Raw genomic sequence first — 17,952 nt, 5'->3', positions numbered from 1 at the left:
GGTGGAATAGGATTATCTGTAGAAGGTACTGGGGTGGTTTGGATTTGGGCGGGGCTTCATTGACTGGGTCAGGCTGCTGTATCAGGCGCCCGCGGCAATTGTTCGGACGAGCAGGCTGAAATCGGACTATTTTAGGCTGCACTGGGGGACGAGGCAGGGGTGCCCCCTCTCCCCGCTGTTGTTTGCACTGGCCATAGAACCGCTGGCAATTGCACTGAGAGCCTCAAAGGGCTGCAAGGGACTGGTCCGGGGGGGGGGGGGGGGGGGGAGGTGGAACACAGAGTCTCGCTATATGCGGATGATTTGCTCTTTTTTGTGTTGGACCCATTGGAAAGGAAGAAATTATGGGGATTCTGGGCGATTTTGGCCGGTTTTCGGGCTACAAATTGAACATGGGGAAAAGCGAGATGTTCGCGATCCAGGCAAGGGAGCAGGAGAGGCGATTGGGGGAGCTGCCGTTTAGAGTGGTAGGGGGAAGCTTTCGGTAACTAGGCATTCAGGTGGCACGGGAATGGGAACAGCTGCACAAGCTTAATCTGGCCCGACTAGTAGACCAATTGAAGGAGGATTTTCGGAGGTGGAACATGCTCCCGCTGTCACTGGCTGGGAGGGTACAGACAGTGAAAATGACGGTTCTCCCGAGATTCCTGTTTGTGTTTCAGTGTCTCCCCATCTTTATTCCGCGGTCCTTTTTTAAACGGGTCAACAAGGTGATCTTGTGATTTGTATGGGCAGGTAAGACCCCGCGAGTTAAAAAGGGGATGTTGGAGTGCAGCGGGGGGGGGGGGGGGGGGGGGGGAGTGCGAGCTGGCATTCCTGAACTTTAGTAATTATTACTGGGCGGTGAATATAGCCATGATTAGGAAGTGGATGGTGGTGGGGGGGGGGGGGGAGGTTGCGGCCCTGAGAGTCTGGCGGCAATGGAGGGGACATGTGGGAGCAGAGGGAGCATCGGTCTGGTCCCCAATTTGCAATAATCACCGGTTTACCCCGGGGAGGTTAGATGGAGGGTTCCAGAGGTGGCAGAGAGCAGGGATCGAGAGGATGGGCGATATGTTTATAGAACGGAGCTTTCCTAGCTTGAGGGAACTGGAGGTGAAGTTTGAACTGACGCGAGGGAATGACTTTAGGTACCTGCAGGTCCGGGACTTCCTACGCAGGCAGGTCTCAACTTTCCTGCTCCTACCACCAAGGGGGATACAGGATATGGTAGTTTCCAGAGTGTGGGTGGGAAAAGGGAAGGTTTTGGATATTAAAAGGAGCTAATGAGGTCAGAGGAGACACAGACCGAGGAGCTGAAACACAAATGGGAAGAGGAGTTAGGAGGAGAGTTCGAGGATGGTCTCTGGGCGGATGCATTGAGCAGAGTCAACGTGACCACAACATGTGCCAGGCTCAGCCTGATACAATTTAAGGTCGTTCATCGGGCTCACAGGACAGTGGCCCGGATGAGCAGGTTCTTTGAGGTGGAAGACAGTTGCGCAAGGTGTGCAGGAGGACCAGCGAACCATGTTCACATGTTTTGGACATGTCCGAAGCTTAGGGGATTCTGGCAGCGGTTTGCGGACGTCATGTCCAAAGTATTGAAAACAAGGGTGGTACCGAGTCCAGAGGTGGCGATTTTCGGAGTGTCGGAAGATCCGGGATTCCAGGAGGAGAAAGAGGCAGACGTTATGGCCTTTGCCTCTCTGGTAGCCCAGAGACGGATACTATTAGCTTGGAGGGACTCAAAGCCCCCGAAGTCGGAGACCTGGCTAACTGACATGGCTAGCTTTCTCTGTCTGGAGAAAATCAAGTTCGCCCTGAGACGGTCAAAGTTAGGGTTCGCCCGGAGGTGGCAGCCGTTCGTCGACTTTGTTGGGGAAAATTAACCGTCAGCTGGGGTGGGTGGTGGGAGGGGGGGGGGGGGAGGGGGGGCTGGGGGGTAGTTTAGTGTAGAGTAGGGAGTTAGAAAATGTGGGACATGTGAGAGAGGATGATGGCTTTTGCACTATATTTATAATTGTATATACACTGCTTCTTCTGTTACTGTTATAAAACCATAAATACCTCAATAAAATGTTTATTAAAAAAAAATGTTTCTCACAATTAATTCCAGTGTATTCAGCAATAAAAATGTGTCAACTAATCAGTTACAGCAAGGTCTCTGGGCCGAGCTGCGGGGTAAGAAACATCTCCAGTAATTTTCCTAAGACTGTGCACGCAGATGCTGAGCTAGTCTTGATAGACACCAGTCAATCTTAAGTAATGTCCAATGCTTGATTAATAAATCATCCTCTAAGTAACGGACAACCATTTGAACAAACCAGGAGGTCTCGGCTGAGAATTAGAAACCAATGAGAGCAAATGAGGGATTAAACATGAGATAAGGATTCCCTTAAAAGTAGGACCTCGTGGTCGAGGTCTTGCTCCTGAATTCCTGCATTCCTGAATTCTTGAATCATCTATCTGTTTTTTGTGTTCGTGATTTCTTTATGTTTTTTGCCATGCGTTCGATCCTTTCATGTATCGTTTGATATTTCATTTCTAAAGTTTTGATTCAGTTCTTAACCAAGTGCAATCAAATGACTAATTAGCAATAAAATCGTATTTTGATACCTCCAATCAATCGGACTATCGACTCTTATTAGAAGGTAAAATAAGATCCCCAACAAATACCCTCACCAGGGGCACTTACACGGACGGTCACAAGTTCTTGCAGAACTTCCTTCTTCGTCTTCTTACGTTGGTGAACCGCCTTTGGTGACGGCGTGCTGATGCCAGGCACCACCAGACCCTGTGCGGCCGCTCCAATCTCGCTGCTTTGTGACCTCGCCTCACCATCCCAGGGTTTCGGGAGGTAGTGCTTCAGATGGGGAGGTGTGTCTCCCAGTTCCAGGACGGTCAGCATTACCGCGGCACAGCTGACTCGGAGACCTGTGACGTCTCTTCTCCGACGAGTTGTAGCTTCATCAACGTCCGGCTCCCCTGCGATACTGAAAGGCCCGCAAGTTAGAATGTAAGAATTAAATCTTGAGTAGCCCATTCAGCCCTTCAATCTTTTTTTTTGTTCGTTTACAGGATGTGGGTGTGGCTAAACTAGGCCAGCATAGGTTGCCCATCTCTAATTGCCCCTGAGAAGGTGGTGGGGTGAGCCACCGCCTTGAACCGCTGCGGTCCATGTGGTGTAGGTGCACCCACAGTGCAGTTAGGGAGGGAGTTCCAGGATTTGGGCCCAGCAACAATGAAGGAACCGCAATATATTTCCAAGTCAGGATGGTGAGTGACTTGGAGGGTGTAATAATTCCAGCAGGTGCAGAGTGTACGGCCAAACTGGTTTACTTTAAATTAAAATAAAGCTGCTATCGCGACACACACAACAACCGTCCCAGCCCAAGACTACCGGGAACTGCCGGCCCGGGTCTGGGAGCCATATTTAAACATCCCACCAACGAACCCCAGCTGGGGGGGCCTCCGCTCGCTCACCACGGGAACTCGTATTCTGCAAAGTCAACAGGGAGATCAATCAGCGATCGCCTGGGGTCCCCGTGTGGGTTAGCACAGAGAAGAACCTGCAGGCGGTGGGGTTCCCAGATATGTGCCACCCTTGTCCTTCTTGATAGTAATGGCCTTGGGTTTGGAGCCTTGGTGAATTACTGCAGTGCATCTTGTAGATGGTACACACAGCTGCCACTGTTCCGTGGTAGTGAGGGGATTGAAGGAGTATCAATCGTGGGGCTTATTTGTTTAATCACCAAAGTTGCTGCTCTCCTCCAAATCCGGCCTATCGCGCATCCTCAATTTTAATCTCTACACCATTGGTGGCCATGCCTTCAGCTGCCTCAATGTTTGGCTCGAGATTTCCCTTCTTAATTCTCTCCAAATATCGCTGCTCCTTTAAGATGCTCCTTAAAACCGATCCTCTTTTTACAGGCAGGGGACCAAGAAAGAGGGATAGGGGACCTACCGCTGAGGAGGGCGGAGGGGAGCTTTCGGTATCTGGGGATCCAGATAGCCAAGAGTTGGGGGCCCTACATAAACTGAATCTGACGAGGTTGGTGGAGCAAATGGAGGAGGACTTCAAAAGATGGGACATGTTACCGCTCTCCCTGGCGGGTAGAGTGCAGTCGGTCAAAAGGGTGGTCCTTCCGAGGTTTCTGTTTGTGTTTCAGTGCCTTCCCATCGTGATCACCAAGGCCTTTTTCAAGAGAGTAGGTAGGAGTATAATGGGGTTTGTGTGGGCGAATAGGACCCCGAGGGTAAGGAGAGGGTTCCTGGAACGAATTGGGACCGAGGAGGGTTGGCGCTGCCAAACCTAGGGAGCTACTACTGGGCAGCAAATGTGGCGATGATCCACAAGTGGGTGATGGAGGGAGAGGGGGCGGCATGGAAGAGGATGGAGATGGCGTCCTGTAAAGGAACAAGCCTGAGGGCGTTGGTGACGGCACCGCTGCCGCTCTCGCCGACAAGGTACACCACGAGCCCAGTGGTGGCGGCAACGCTAAGGATCTGGGGCCAGTGGAGACAGCACAGGGGTGCAATGGGAGCCTCGGTGTGGTCCCCGATCAGGGGTAACCACCGGTTTGTCCCGGGGAAGATGGACGGGGGTTCCAGAGCTAGCAGCGGGCGGGGATTAGAAGAATGGGGGGCCTGTTCATTCATGGGACGTTTGCGATCCTAGGGGCACTGGAGGAGATGTTTGAGATACCCCCGGGAAAGGCCTTTAGATATATGCAGGTGAGGGCGTTTGTGAGGCGACAGGTGAGGGAATTCCCGTTGCTCCCGGCACAAGAAATTCAAGACAGGGTGATCGCGGGTGTATGGGTCGGGGAGGGCAAGGTGTCGGCAATACACCAGGAGATGAAAGAAGAGGGGGAAGCGCTGGTAGAAGAGCTGAAGGGTAAATGGGAGGAGGAGCTGGGGGAGGAGATTGAGGAAGGTCTGTGGGCTGATGCCCTAGGTAGGGTTAATTCCTCCTCCTCGTGTGCCAGGCTCAGCCTGATATAATTTAAGGTGGTTCACAGAGCGCACTTGATGGGGACGAGGTTGAGTAGGTTCTTTGGGGTAGAGGACAGATGTGGAAGGTGCTCAGGGAGACCGGCGAACCATGTCCATATGTTTTGGTCATGTCCGGCACTGGAGTGGTTCTGGAGAGGAGTGGCGGGAGCAATATCTCAGGTAGTGAATGTCCAGGTCAAGCCAAGCTGGGGGCTAGCAATATTTGGAGTAGTGGACGAGCCGGGAGTGCAGGAGGCGAAAGAGGCCGGCATTCTGGCCTTTGCGTCCCTAGTAGCCCGGCGAAGGATCTTGCTAATGTGGAAGGAGGCGAAGCCCCCCAGCCTGGAGGCCTGGATAAATGACATGGCTGGGTTCATAAAGCTGGAGAGGATTAAGTTTGCCTTGAGAGGGTCTGCGCAGGGGTTCTACAGGCGGTGGCAACCGTTCCTAGACTATCTCGCGGAGCGTTAGAGGAAGATCGGTCAGCAGCAGCAGCAACCTGGGGGGGGGGGGGGGGGGGAGGGGGGGTGGTTATTGTTTGTAAGGGAGAAAAATTGTGTTAAAAAACTTTAATAAATATATATATTTTTTTAAACCGATCCTCTTTGGCCAGGTTTTTGGCCAGTTGTGTTGACATCTCCACGTTTGGCTCCTGTGAAGCACCTTGGGACGTTTTACTGTGTTGAAGGCAATAAGAAAATGTAAATTGTTGTTGAGACACACAGTATTGAATCTCACCTGCACTGCGTGTGTTCTGGCAGGGCCTGATGTTGAGGATCAGCAGCCATTGAATAAATAACATGAACGTTCTCCGCTGGTGTTCCAGCATCAGCTGCGGGCACGCCTTCTGTGCCCTGACTGCCAAACCTACCAACGTTGCCCATGCTCCAATGTGCTGAAGAGAAAGTGGAGAAAAACAATAAGTCGTGACAAGCTCCCCAACCACACCCCAGAAACAACAACTTGTGTTTATCTGAGAGAGACAGAGAAAGAAAACTCGGCGAGAGGTTACTACACCCATTGTGTCAATGCCAACTCTTCAAAGTAACTAATAAAACATCCAAGGGTATTTCACAGGAGCATTATCAAACAAAATCTGGATTCCACTGCTCTTCTAAATATAGTAGCCTTGGAATATTTGACGTCCCTCAGACTAACATCTCAGTCAAAAGATAACCCCTGTGACAGTGCAGCACTCCCTCAGTACTGACCCTCTGACAGTGCAGTACTCCCTCAGTACTGACCCTCTGACAGTGCAGCACTCCCTCAGTACTGACCCTCTGACAGTGCAGCGCTCCCTCAATACTGACACTCTGACAGTGCAGCACTCCCTCAGTACTGACCCTCTGACAGTGCAGCACTCCCTCAGTACTGACCCCGACAGTGCAGCACTCCCTCAGTATTGACCCTCTGACAGTGCAGCACTCCCTCAGTACTGACCCTCTGACAGTGCAGCACTCCCTCAGTACTGACCCTCTGACAGTGCAGCACTTTCTCAGTAGTGCAACACTGTCTCAGTACTGACTCTCTGACAGTGCAACACTCCATCAGTACAGACCCTCTGAAATTGCGATACTCTCTCAGTACTGACCCTGTGACAATGCACCACTCCCTCAATACTGACCCTCTGACAGTGCAGCACCCCCTCATTACTGACCCACTGACAGTGCAGCACTGTCTCAGCACTGACCCTCTAAACGTGGGGCACTGTCTCAGTACTGACCCTGTGACAGTGCAGCACACCTTCAGTACTGACCCTGTTACAGTGCAACGCAGCCTCAGTACAGACCATCTGGCAGTACAGCAGTACTCAGTACCAACCCTGTGACAGTGCAGCACTCGCTCAGTTCTGATCCTCTGACAGTGCAGCACTGTCTCAGTACTGACCCTCTGACAGTGCATCACTCCCTCATTACTGACCCACTGACAGTGCAGCGCTCCCTTAGTACTGACCCTCTGACATTGCAGCACTCCTTCTGTACTGACCCTCTGACAGTGCAGCACTCCCTCAGTACTGACCCTCTGACAGTGCAGCACTTTCTCAGTAGTGCAACACTCTCTCAGTACTGACCCTCTGACAGTGCAGCACTGTCTCAGTACTGACCCCGACAGTGCAGCACTGTCTCAGTAATGACCCTTTGACAGTGCAGCGCTCCCTCAGTACTGACCCTCTGACATTGCAGCACTCCTTCTGTACTGACCCTCTGACAGTGCAGCACTGTCTCAGTACTGACCCCGACAGTGCAGCACTCCCTCAGTATTGCCCCTCTAACAGTGCAGCACTCCCTCATTACTGACCCACTGATAGTGCAGCACTCACTCAGTACTGACGCTCGGACAGTACAGCACGCCCTCAGTACTGACCCTCTGACAGTGCAGCACTGCCTCAGTACTGACCCTTTGACAGTGCAGCACTATCTCAGTACTGACCCTCTGACAGTGCAGCACTGTCTCAGAACTGACCCTTAGACAGTGCAGCACTCCCTCAGTACAAACACTCTGACAGTGCAGCACTCCCTCAGTACTCACCCTCTGACAGAGCAGCACTCCCTCAGTACTGACCCTCTGACAGTGCAGCACTCCCTCAGTACAAACACTCTGACAGTGCAGCACTTCCTCAGTACTCACCCTCTGACAGAGCAGCACTCCCTCAGTACTGAGTCTCTGACAGTGCAGCATTGTCTCAGCACTGACCCTCGAACGGTGCAGCATTGTCTCAGTACTGACCCTCTGACAGAGCAGCGCTCACTCAGTACTGACCCTCTGACAGTGCAGCGCTCCCTCAGCACTGACCCTCTGACAGTGCAACACTCCCTCAGTACTGACCTTCCGACAGTGCAGCACTCTCAGAACTGACCCTCTGATAGTGCAGCACTCCCTCAGTACTGACCCTCTGACAGTGCAGCACTCCTTCAGTACTGACCTGTCGACAGTGCAGCACTCTCTCAGAATTGACCCTCTGACAATGCAGCAGTTCCTCAGTACTGACCCTCTGACAGAGCAGCACTTCCTCAGTACTGACCTTCAGACAGTGCAGCACTCTCTCAGTACTGACCCTCTGACAGTGCAGCACTGTCTCAGTACTGACCCTCTGACAGTGCAGCACTTCCTCAGTTCTGACCTTCAGACAGTGCAGCACTCTCTCAGTACTGACCCTCTGACAGTTCAGCATTGTCTCAGTACTGACCTTCTGGCAGTGCAGCATTCCTTCAGTACTGACCCTCTGACCGTGCAGCACTCCCTCAGCACTGACCCTCTCTCTGACAGTGCAGCACTCTCAGGACTGACCCTCTGACCGTGCAGCACTCCCTCAGCACTGACACTGTCTCTGACAGTGCAGCACTCCCTCAGTCCTGACTCTCTCACAGTGCCGCACTCCCTCAGTACTGACCCTCTGACAGTGCCGCACTGTCTCAGTACTGACCCCGACAGTGCAGCACTCCCTCAGTATTGACCCTCTGACAGTGCAGCACTCCCTCAGTACTGACCCTCTGACAGTGCAGCGCTCCCGCAATACTGACCCTCTGACAGTGCAGCACCCCCTCATTACTGACCCACTGACAGTGCAGCACTGTCTCAGCACTGACCCTCTAAACGTGGGGCACTGTCTCAGTACTGACCCTGTGACAGTGCAACGCAGCCTCAGTACAGACCATCTGGCAGTACAGCAGTACTCAGTACCAACACTGTGACAGTGCAACACACCCTCTGACAGTGCAGCACTCGCTCAGTTCTGATCCTCTGACAGTGCAGCACTCCCTCAATACTGACCCTCTGGCAGTGCAGCACTCCCTCAGTACTGACCCTCTGACAGTGCATCACTCCCTCATTACTGACCCACTGACAGTGCAGCACTCCCTCAGTACTGACCCTCTGACAGTGCAGCGCTCCCTCAGTACTGACCCTCTGACATTGCAGCACTCCTTCTGCACTGACCCTCTGACAGTGCAGCACTCCCTCAGTACTGACCCTCTGACAGGGCAGCACTGTCTCAGTACTGACCCCGACAGTGCAGCACTCCCTCAGTAATGACCCTTTGACAGTGCAGCGCTCCCTCAGTACTGACCCTCTGACATTGCAGCACTCCTTCTGTACTGACCCTCTGACAGTGCAGCACTGTCTCAGTACTGACCCCGATAGTGCAGCACTCCCTCAGTATTGACCCTATGACAGTGCAGCACTCCCTCAGTACTGACCCTCTGACAGTGCAGCACTCCCTCAGTACTGACCCTCTGACAGTGCAGCACTTTCTCAGTAGTGCAACACTGTCTCTGAACTGACCCTCTGACAGTGCAGCACTGTCTCAGTACTGACCCCGACAGTGCAGCACTCCCTCATTACTGACCCACTGATAGTGCAGCACTCACTCAGTACTGACGCTCGGACAGTACAGCACGCCCTCAGTACTGACCCTCTGACAGTGCAGCACTGCCTCAGTACTGACCCTTTGACAGTGCAGCACTATCTCAGTACTGACCCTCTGACAGTGCAGCACTGTCTCAGTACTGACCCTTAGGCAGTGCAGCACTACCTCAGTACAAACACTCTGACAGTGCAGCTCTTCCTCAGTACTCACCCTCTGACAGAGCAGCACTCCCTCAGTACTGACCCTCTGACAGTGCAGCACTCCCTCAGTACAAACACTCTGACAGTGCAGCACTTCCTCAGTACTCACCTCTGACAGAGCAGCACTCCCTCAGTACTGAGTCTCTGACAGTGCAGCATTGTCTCAGCACTGACCCTCGAACGGTGCAGCATTGTCTCAGTACTGACCCTCTGACAGAGCAACGCTCACTCAGTACTGACCCTCTGACAGTGCAGAGCTCCCTCAGCACTGACCCTCTGACAGTGCAACACTCCCTCAGTACTGACCTTCCGACAGTGCAGCACTCTCAGAACTGACCCTCTGATAGTGCAGCACTCCCTCAGTACTGACCCTCTGACAGTGCAGCACTCCTTCAGTACTGACCTTTCGACAGTGCAGCACTCTCTCAGAATTGACCCTCTGACAATGCAGCACTTCCTCAGTACTGAGTCTCTGACAGTGCAGCACTTCCTCAGTACTGACCTTCAGACAGTGCAGCACTCTCTCAGAATTGACCCTCTGACAATGCAGCAGTTCCTCAGTACTGACCCTCTGACAGAGCAGCACTTCCTCATTACTGACCTTCAGACAGTGCAGCACTCTCTCAGTACTGACCCTCTGACAGTGCAGCACTGTCTCAGTACTGACCCTCTGACAGTGCAGCACTTCCTCAGTTCTGACCTTCAGACAGTGCAGCACTCTCTCAGTACTGACCCTCTGACAGTGCAGCACTCCCTCAGTACTGACCCTCTGACAGTGCAGCACTGTCTCAGTACTGACCCTCTGACAGTGCAGCACTTCCCCAGTTCTGACCTTCAGACAGTGCAGCACTCCCTCAGTCCTGACCCTCTGACAGTTCAGCATTGTCTCAGTACTGACCTTCTGGCAGTGCAGCATTCCTTCAGTACTGACCCTCTGACCGTGTAGCACTCCCTCAGCACTGACCCTCTCTCTGACAGTGCAGCACTCTCAGGACTGACCCTCTGACTGTGCAGCACTCCCTCAGCACTGACACTCTCTCTGACAGTGCAGCACTCCCTCAGTCCTGACTCTCTCACAGTGCCACACTCCCTCAGTACTGACCCTCTGACAGTGCCGCACTCCCTCAGTACTGACCCTCTGACTTTGCAGCGCTCCCTCAGCACTGACCCTCTGACAGTGCTGTATTCCCTCAGTCCTGACCCTCTGACATTGCAGCACACCCTCAGTACTGACCCTCTGACAGTGCAGCACACTCTCAGTACTGACCCTCGAACGGTGCAGCGCTCCCTCAGTACTGACCCTCTGACAGTGCAGCGCTCCCTCAGCACTGACCCTCTGACAGTGCAACACTCCCTCAGTACTGACCCTTTGACAGTGCCGCACTCCCTCAGTACTGACCCTCTGACGATGCAGCACACCCTCAGTACTGACCCTCTGACTTTGCAGCACTCCCTCAGTACTGACCCTCTGACAGTGCAGCACTCCCTCAGTATTGACCCTCTGACATTGCAGCACACCCTCAGTACTGACCCTCTGACAGTGCAGCACTCCCTCAGTACTGACCCTCTGACAGTGCAGCACTCCCTCAGTACTGACCCTCTGACAGTGCTGTATTCCCTCAGTACTGATCCTCTGACAGTGCAGTGTTCCCTCAGTACTGACCCTCTGACAGTGCAGCACCCGCTCAGTACTGACCCTCTGACAGAGCGGCACTCCCTCAGTACTGACATTCTGACAGTGCAGCACTCCCTCAGTACTGATCCTCTGACAGTGCAGCACACCCTCAGTACTGACCCTCACACACACACACGCTGACGCACTATGGCATGATGGATCAGGATCTGAGGCAGAGGATGCACAGGTTCACAGCCCTGTGAGGAGTAGGATTGTCCTGTACCCACAGAGGGGAAGGAGACCCTCCCCCTTCCCAGCTACCCATGTCGCCCTCTGCTGCTTCACCTGGACTCACGACCTCCTCCCATTCTTCCAGCGAGCGGGATGTCTGTGCAGAAATTGATTATTTAAGTATTGTGGACCATGTTAACAGTGTTTCTCTGGTTAAGACCACAGTTCTCAGATGTGTTTCTTTGCTTTGCTTACCCAGCTCTTCTGAGTCCCAGCTTCCTGCCTCTAACTTTCCCCGCATGGAGCTCACTTCAGTTTCAACCTCAGCCAGTAGTAATTCATAGGCATCAACACACTCCTCACTACAGGAAACAGAGATTCAAATGGTCATTTCGACAAGAAGATCATTGAAAAGAGGTTATGTTAAATACGGGCAGCACTGTAGCACTGTGGTTAGCACTGTTGCTTCACAGCTCCAGGTCCCGGGTTCAATTCCCGGCTTGGGTCACTGTCTGTGTGGAGTCTGCACGTTTTCCCTGTGTCTGCGTGGGTTTCCTCCGGGTGCTCCGGTTTCCTCCCACAGTCCAAAGATGTGCAGGTCAGGTGGATTGGCCATGCTAAATTGCCCTTAGTGTCCAAAAATGTGAGGTGGGGTTACTGGGTGATGGGGATAGGGTGGAGGCGTGGCCTTAAGTAAGGCGCTCTTTTCAAGAGCCGGTGCCGACTCGATGGCCCGAGTGGCCTCCTTCTGCACTGTAAATTCTATGATCCTATCAGGCCATGGAGCGCAGTTTTGGTCTCCATATACCTTTGATAGATCCGGTCTCTATATTCAATAAACAAATTTTTAAAAAATAAATAAATTTAGAGTACCCAATTCATTTTTTCTAATTGAGGGGCAATTTAGCATGGCCAATCCACCTAGCCTGCACATCTTTGTGTTGTGGGGGCAAAACCCACGCAAACACGGGGAGAACATGCAAACTCCACACGGACAGTGACCCAGAGCCAGGATCGAACCTGGGACCTCGGCGCCGTGAGGCCACTGCACCACCATGCTGCCCAGAAAAACAAATATAAGGGCACGTGTGAATGTGCAAAAAGATTTACAAGGACAATATTAAAATTACGAGTTTATAACATCAGGATTGACTGAACAGGCAAGGGCATTGTTCTCTGGAAAAGAGAGGGCTCAGGAATGACCTGCTGGTGCTCAGACCAGGTTCGATGGGCCGAACGGCCTTTTCCTGCTCCTCTGTCTTATGGTCTTAACATCGGGTAAATGTAAGGAAAATGTTTCTACTTGTGCAGGAATCCGAACGAGCATCCTAAATATTGGATAGTCACTAATAGAGTTCCACGACAGTGGGAAACGCACCATCATGGCGATTGGTTGAGGAGACTGGTAAGAGGGTGCAGGCTAAACACACGAGGGAGAAAGGAATCAAAGGAAATGCTGATCGGGTGAGATGATAAGGGTATCGGCAGAGGTTCTGATGGAACACAAAAACCCAATGTTGGCGGGACTGGGCTGTAGCTCCTTTGAAAACCCGGCACTAAGGTTCCACACTGCGCAGCCTGGATTGAATAAATTGATCGGCGCGTGAGGGGTGCAAGTCTCAGATTCTCTGGGTCACCATCACTCTACAGAGTGATTGAGGGACAAGAGGCACGAACTAAGGTCCACAGTGGTTAGCACTCCTGCTTCACAGGGTCCCAGGTTCGATTCCCGGCTTGGGTCACTGTCTGTGGGGAGGCTGCACGTTCTCACTGTGTCTGCGTGGGTTTCCTTCCACAAGTCCCGAAAGAGGTGCTGTTAGGTGAATTAGATATTCTGAACTTTCCCTCTGTGTACCAGAACAGGCGCCGGAGTGTGGTGACTAGGGGATTTACACAGTAACTTCAATGCAGTGTTAATGTAAGCCTACTTGTGACACTAATAAAAATTATTATTATTAAATAGTCACCATCTAAAGTGACACCGCACGTGTGAGCACCTGGCTGAGGTGCCAGACAGAGGTCAGCAACCCAGGGAAATTCAGTGAGAGTCAATGCCATTGAGTGAATCGGAGAGTCTCACAGCGAAGGAGACCATTTCGCCCACCATGCTAGTTCCAGCGCTTCAACAAGCTTATCAAATTAGTCCCACTTGCGTGCTCCTCCCCATTGTCCAGGAAATGTTTTGTCTTCAACTGTTTATCCTAATCTTTGTTGAAAGTGATGATTGAATTTACTTCACCTTCCTCTAACTAGATTTAAAGGTTCTGCAGTTCACACCACTGCCTGAATAAAGAGAGAACTTGTATTTCTGTAGCGCCTTTCCCCAATTTAGGAGAAAGTGTTTAACAACTAATTAAGTACTTTTCTCAGGTGCAGACATTCTTGTAGGAAACTCGACAGCCAATTTCGACACAGCTAGGATTTCGGACAGAGGGATACGAACAACTGGAGAGTCGGCTTTTCAGTGATGTTGATTGAGGGGAAACATTTGCCAGGAACCTGGGGAAAAGTCCTCGGCTCTTCATTGAAACAGGGGCTGTGGATCCGTTTAAGTCCAACAGAGCAGACAGGGGGGGGGGGGGGGGTCAGAGTTATCATTTCAACTGAAAGTGGATACCTCCAATAGTACTGCACTCCCTCACTGCTGACCCACCGACAGCGCAGCGCTCCCTCATTACCGACCCTCTGACAGTGCAGCGCTCCCTCATTACTGACCCTCTGATAGTGCAGCGCTCCCTCATTACTGACCCTCTGATAGTGCAGCGCTCCCTCGTTACTGACCCTCTGATAGTACTGCACTCCCTCACTGCTGACCCTCCGACAGCGCAGCGCTCCCTCATTACCGACCCTCTGACAGTGCAGCGCTCCCTCATTACTGACCCTCTGACAGTGCAGCACTCCCTCACTGCTGACCCTCCGACAGTGCAGCGCTCCCTCATTACTGACCCTCTGATAGTGCAGCGCTCCCTCATTACTGACCCTCTGATAGTGCAGCGCTCCCTCGTTACTGACCCTCTGATAGTACTGCACTCCCTCACTGCTGACCCTCCGACAGCGCAGCGCTCCCTCATTACCGACCCTCTGACAGTGCAGCACTCCCTCATTACTGACCCTCTGATAGTGCAGCGCTCCCTCATTACTGACCCTCTGATAGTACTGCACTCCCTCACTGCTGACCCTCCGACAGCGCAGCGCTCCCTCATTACTGACCCTCTGACAGTGCAGCGCTCCCTCATTACTGACCCTCCGACAGCGCAGCGCTCCCTCAGTACTGACCCTCTGACAGTACAGCACACCCTCAGTACTGACGCTCTGACAGCGCAGCGCTCCCTCAGTACTGACCCTCTCATAGTGCAGCGCTCCCTCAGTACTGACACTCTGACAGCGCAGCACTGCCTCACTGCTGACCCTCCGACAGCGCAGCGCTCCCTCAGTACTGACCCTCTGATAGTGCAGCACTCCCTCACTGCTGACCCTCTGACAGTGCAGCACTCCCTCAGTACTGACCCTCTGACAGTGCAGCACTCCTCAGTACTTACCCTCAAACAGTGCAACTCCTCAGTACTGACCCTCTGACAGTGCAGCACTCCCTCAGTACTGACCCTCTGACAGTGCAGCACTCCCTCAGTACTGACCCTCTGACAGTGCAGTGCTCCCTCAGTTCTCACCCTCCGATTTTGCAGCACTCCCTCACTACTGACCCTCTGTAGTGCTGCATCTCCTCAGTACTGACCCTCTGACAGTGCAGCACTCCCTCAGTACTGACCCTCAAACAGTGCAGCACTCCTCAGTACTGACCCTCTGACAGTGCAGCACTCCCTCAGTACTGACCCTCTGACAGTGCAGCACTCCCTCAGTACTGACCCTCTGACAGTGCAGCACTCCCTCAGTACTGACCCTCTGACAGTGCAGCACTCCCTCAGTACTGACCCTCTGACAGTGCAGCACTCCCTCAGTACTGACCCTCTGACAGTGCAGCACTTCCTCAGTACTGACCCTCTGACAGTGCAGCACTCCCTCAGTACTGACCCTCTGACAGTGCAGCACTCCCTCAGTACTGACCCTCTGACAGTGCAGCACTCCCTCAGTACTGACCCTCTGGTTGTGCTGCACTCCCTCAGTACTGACCCTCTGGCAGTGCAGCACTCCATCAGTACTGACCCTCTGACAGTGCAGCACTCCCTCAGTACTGACCCCCTGACAGTGCAGCACTCCCTCAGTACTGACCCTCTGACAGTGCAGCACTCCCTCAGCACTGACCCTCTGACAGTGCAGCACTCCCTCAGTACTGACCCTCTGACAGTGCAGCACTCCCTCAGTACTGACCCCCTGACAGTGCAGCACTCCCTCAGTACCGACCCTCTGACAGTGCAGCACTCCTTCAGTACTGACCCTCTGACAGTGCAGCACTCCTTCAGTTCAGGAGACATTGAAAGTATCAGTCACATTTTGTGCTCATATTTCTGGGCTGAGACATGAACCCACATCCTTCTAACTTGGAGGTTGACAGGTTGGGATGAATGAGTCGCTGGATAGGATGAGTTGGGGGTGCAGGAAGTCAGCCTTACCTGTACTGCAGGGCCAGTCGGAGTGCGGTGCTGTTGGACTCATGTTTCCCCAGTAGCATGCTCAGTCTCACGCAGTCGCCCTTACATTCCTGCAGGACTGCTGACAGCTGTTCATTGTGGCCTTTCCAGTGGTCAATGCAGCTGCAGCAAAAGCAAATGTGACAGCAACAAAATAACGATTAAACTTTGCCCACTTCCAAAGCCCCTGCTTGGACACATCTCAGCCATTCCTTCATCATAGTTGTTCTGTAATGTACCTAACAGCACAAAGGGAGCATGTTCACATGTTCACCAGAGACTGCGTGCATTAAAATTGGGGAAAAAAATAATTGGGTATTCTAAATTTATTAAAAATAAATAAAAAGAAGATACATGGAGACAGTGAGGAAGGAGATGAGGGAGGTTTTGAGTGTGCTGGTGGAGGAGGCGGTTTCCCCGGTGAGGACGGAGGTGCTCACCGCAGTGGCGGAGGTGCGAGAGCAAGGGGAGGCGCTGAAGGAAGTGGAGGGGACGTTATTGCAGCACGGTGAGCAACTTGCCTCGGTGGGGAAGGAGATGCCGGAAGGTGATGGACATTAACAAGGATCTGCGAGGAAAAATGGAAGACCTGGAAAACAGATCCAGGCGACAGAATTTGAGGATTGTGGGGCTGCCCGAAGGAGTTGAAGGACCGAGGCCGACTGAGTATTTTGCCGCGATGCTGGCGAAACTATTGGGGGAGGGGGAGGACCCCTCCCGATATGAACTGGATCGGGCTCATCGGTCGTGGAGGCCTGTACCAAAGGCGAGTGAGCCGCCAAGGGCAGTGACTCTGTGCTTCTGTAGGTACAGTGTGAAGGAGAAGGTCCTGAGCTGGGCCAAGCAGAAGCGGGGGGTGCAGTGGGCTGGAGCTGGTATACGTGTATACCAGGACTTTACGGTGGAGCTGGCGAGGAGGCGGGCTGCCTTCAACTGGGTGAAGAGGGCACTGTACATTGGCAAGGTGCAGTGCAGCATTGTATATCTAGCAAAGCTGAGGGTGACTGACAAGCTCAGGGACTTTTATTTCGGAATGGCGGAAGCAGCGGAGGAGTTTGCGAAGGCAGAAGGACTGTGGCAGAATTGAGAAATAGCCATGTGCCGATGTAACCTCATAACTGTATTTTCTTCTTTTTTTGTTTCACTGCGTGCGGGTGTACGGGCTAAAGGAGCCAATGTTGTATATATTTGGACAACGGAAGTGATGGGACTTTCACTCGAAATGAGGGCTCTTTGGGGTGTAGGTGGATATGTGGGGTGTGTGTTATAAGGAGATTTCTGGGCTTTCCTAGACCCGGGCGGGGGCCTCCACGCTGGCCGGTTTGAGCCGGCCAGTGAACGGGAGTGAGGTGGGGGGAGGGGCTGCGGCCATCAGAGCCTGGCAGAACAGGGTCCGAGTGGTCTAGCCGGGGTGGAAAGTTGGGGGGAAGGAACCGAGGTTGGGGGGAAGGAACCGAGGTTGGGGGGAGGAGTTTTACAAGAGGCAGTGGACGGGAGGAGCTGGAAACTTTGGGGGGGGGGGGGGGGGGGCTGGTGTACAACTCTTTGGTATCATGTACGGTACTCTTTCAGAGGTTGGATGGCATTGAGTGTAGGGGGGGGTGGGGTGGGGGGGGGAGTGGACTCTATAGGTCAATGGTGATCATGGGCAGTCCCGGACTCCTTTTTCTTTTTCTCCTTTGTTTTTGTTGCCACCGTGGGAGGGTTTGTTTTATTGGATGCATATATTGACAGGTGGGCTGTTGTTTGTGGTGGTGGGAGGATGGGATCGTTGGTATTGTTAAGGGGATTGATTTTGTATTTGTTATCATTTACTGTTTGTGGGTGGGGTGTAAAGTTTGAAGGAAAATGTGAAAATGGAGAATAAAAACATTTTTTTTTTAATAAATAAAAAGAGCCAATTTAAAAAGGCCTACTTGAGTTAAAGAGTGAGTTTATTAGCTACTAAACACATGGAAAATAATAAAACAAACGCAC

The 17,952-nt window shown here is 52.6% G+C and overlaps 1 protein-coding gene across 2 annotated transcripts in view; it reads right to left on the bottom strand.

The window, feature by feature from the left end:
* Window positions 1-17,952, bottom strand: part of LOC140395026 (colorectal mutant cancer protein-like) — a 51,855-nt gene that overhangs the window by 9,142 nt on the left and 24,761 nt on the right. For both annotated transcript variants that reach the window (XM_072482350.1, XM_072482349.1), the window contains 4 exons: window positions 15,958-16,098; window positions 11,645-11,751; window positions 5,716-5,872; window positions 2,678-2,975 (listed from right to left, as the gene is read on the bottom strand). In XM_072482350.1, the coding sequence (XP_072338451.1) occupies window positions 2,678-2,975; window positions 5,716-5,872; window positions 11,645-11,751; window positions 15,958-16,098 (703 nt within the window). The remainder of the gene's footprint in view (window positions 1-2,677; window positions 2,976-5,715; window positions 5,873-11,644; window positions 11,752-15,957; window positions 16,099-17,952) is intronic.

The sequence above is a fragment of the Scyliorhinus torazame genome, chromosome 18 (assembly GCF_047496885.1).
Source record: "Scyliorhinus torazame isolate Kashiwa2021f chromosome 18, sScyTor2.1, whole genome shotgun sequence".
In the NCBI taxonomy this organism is placed as follows: Eukaryota; Metazoa; Chordata; class Chondrichthyes; order Carcharhiniformes; family Scyliorhinidae; genus Scyliorhinus; species Scyliorhinus torazame.
Note: the sequence above shows the minus strand (reverse complement) of the source record. Positions and strands in the feature narration are given on the sequence as shown.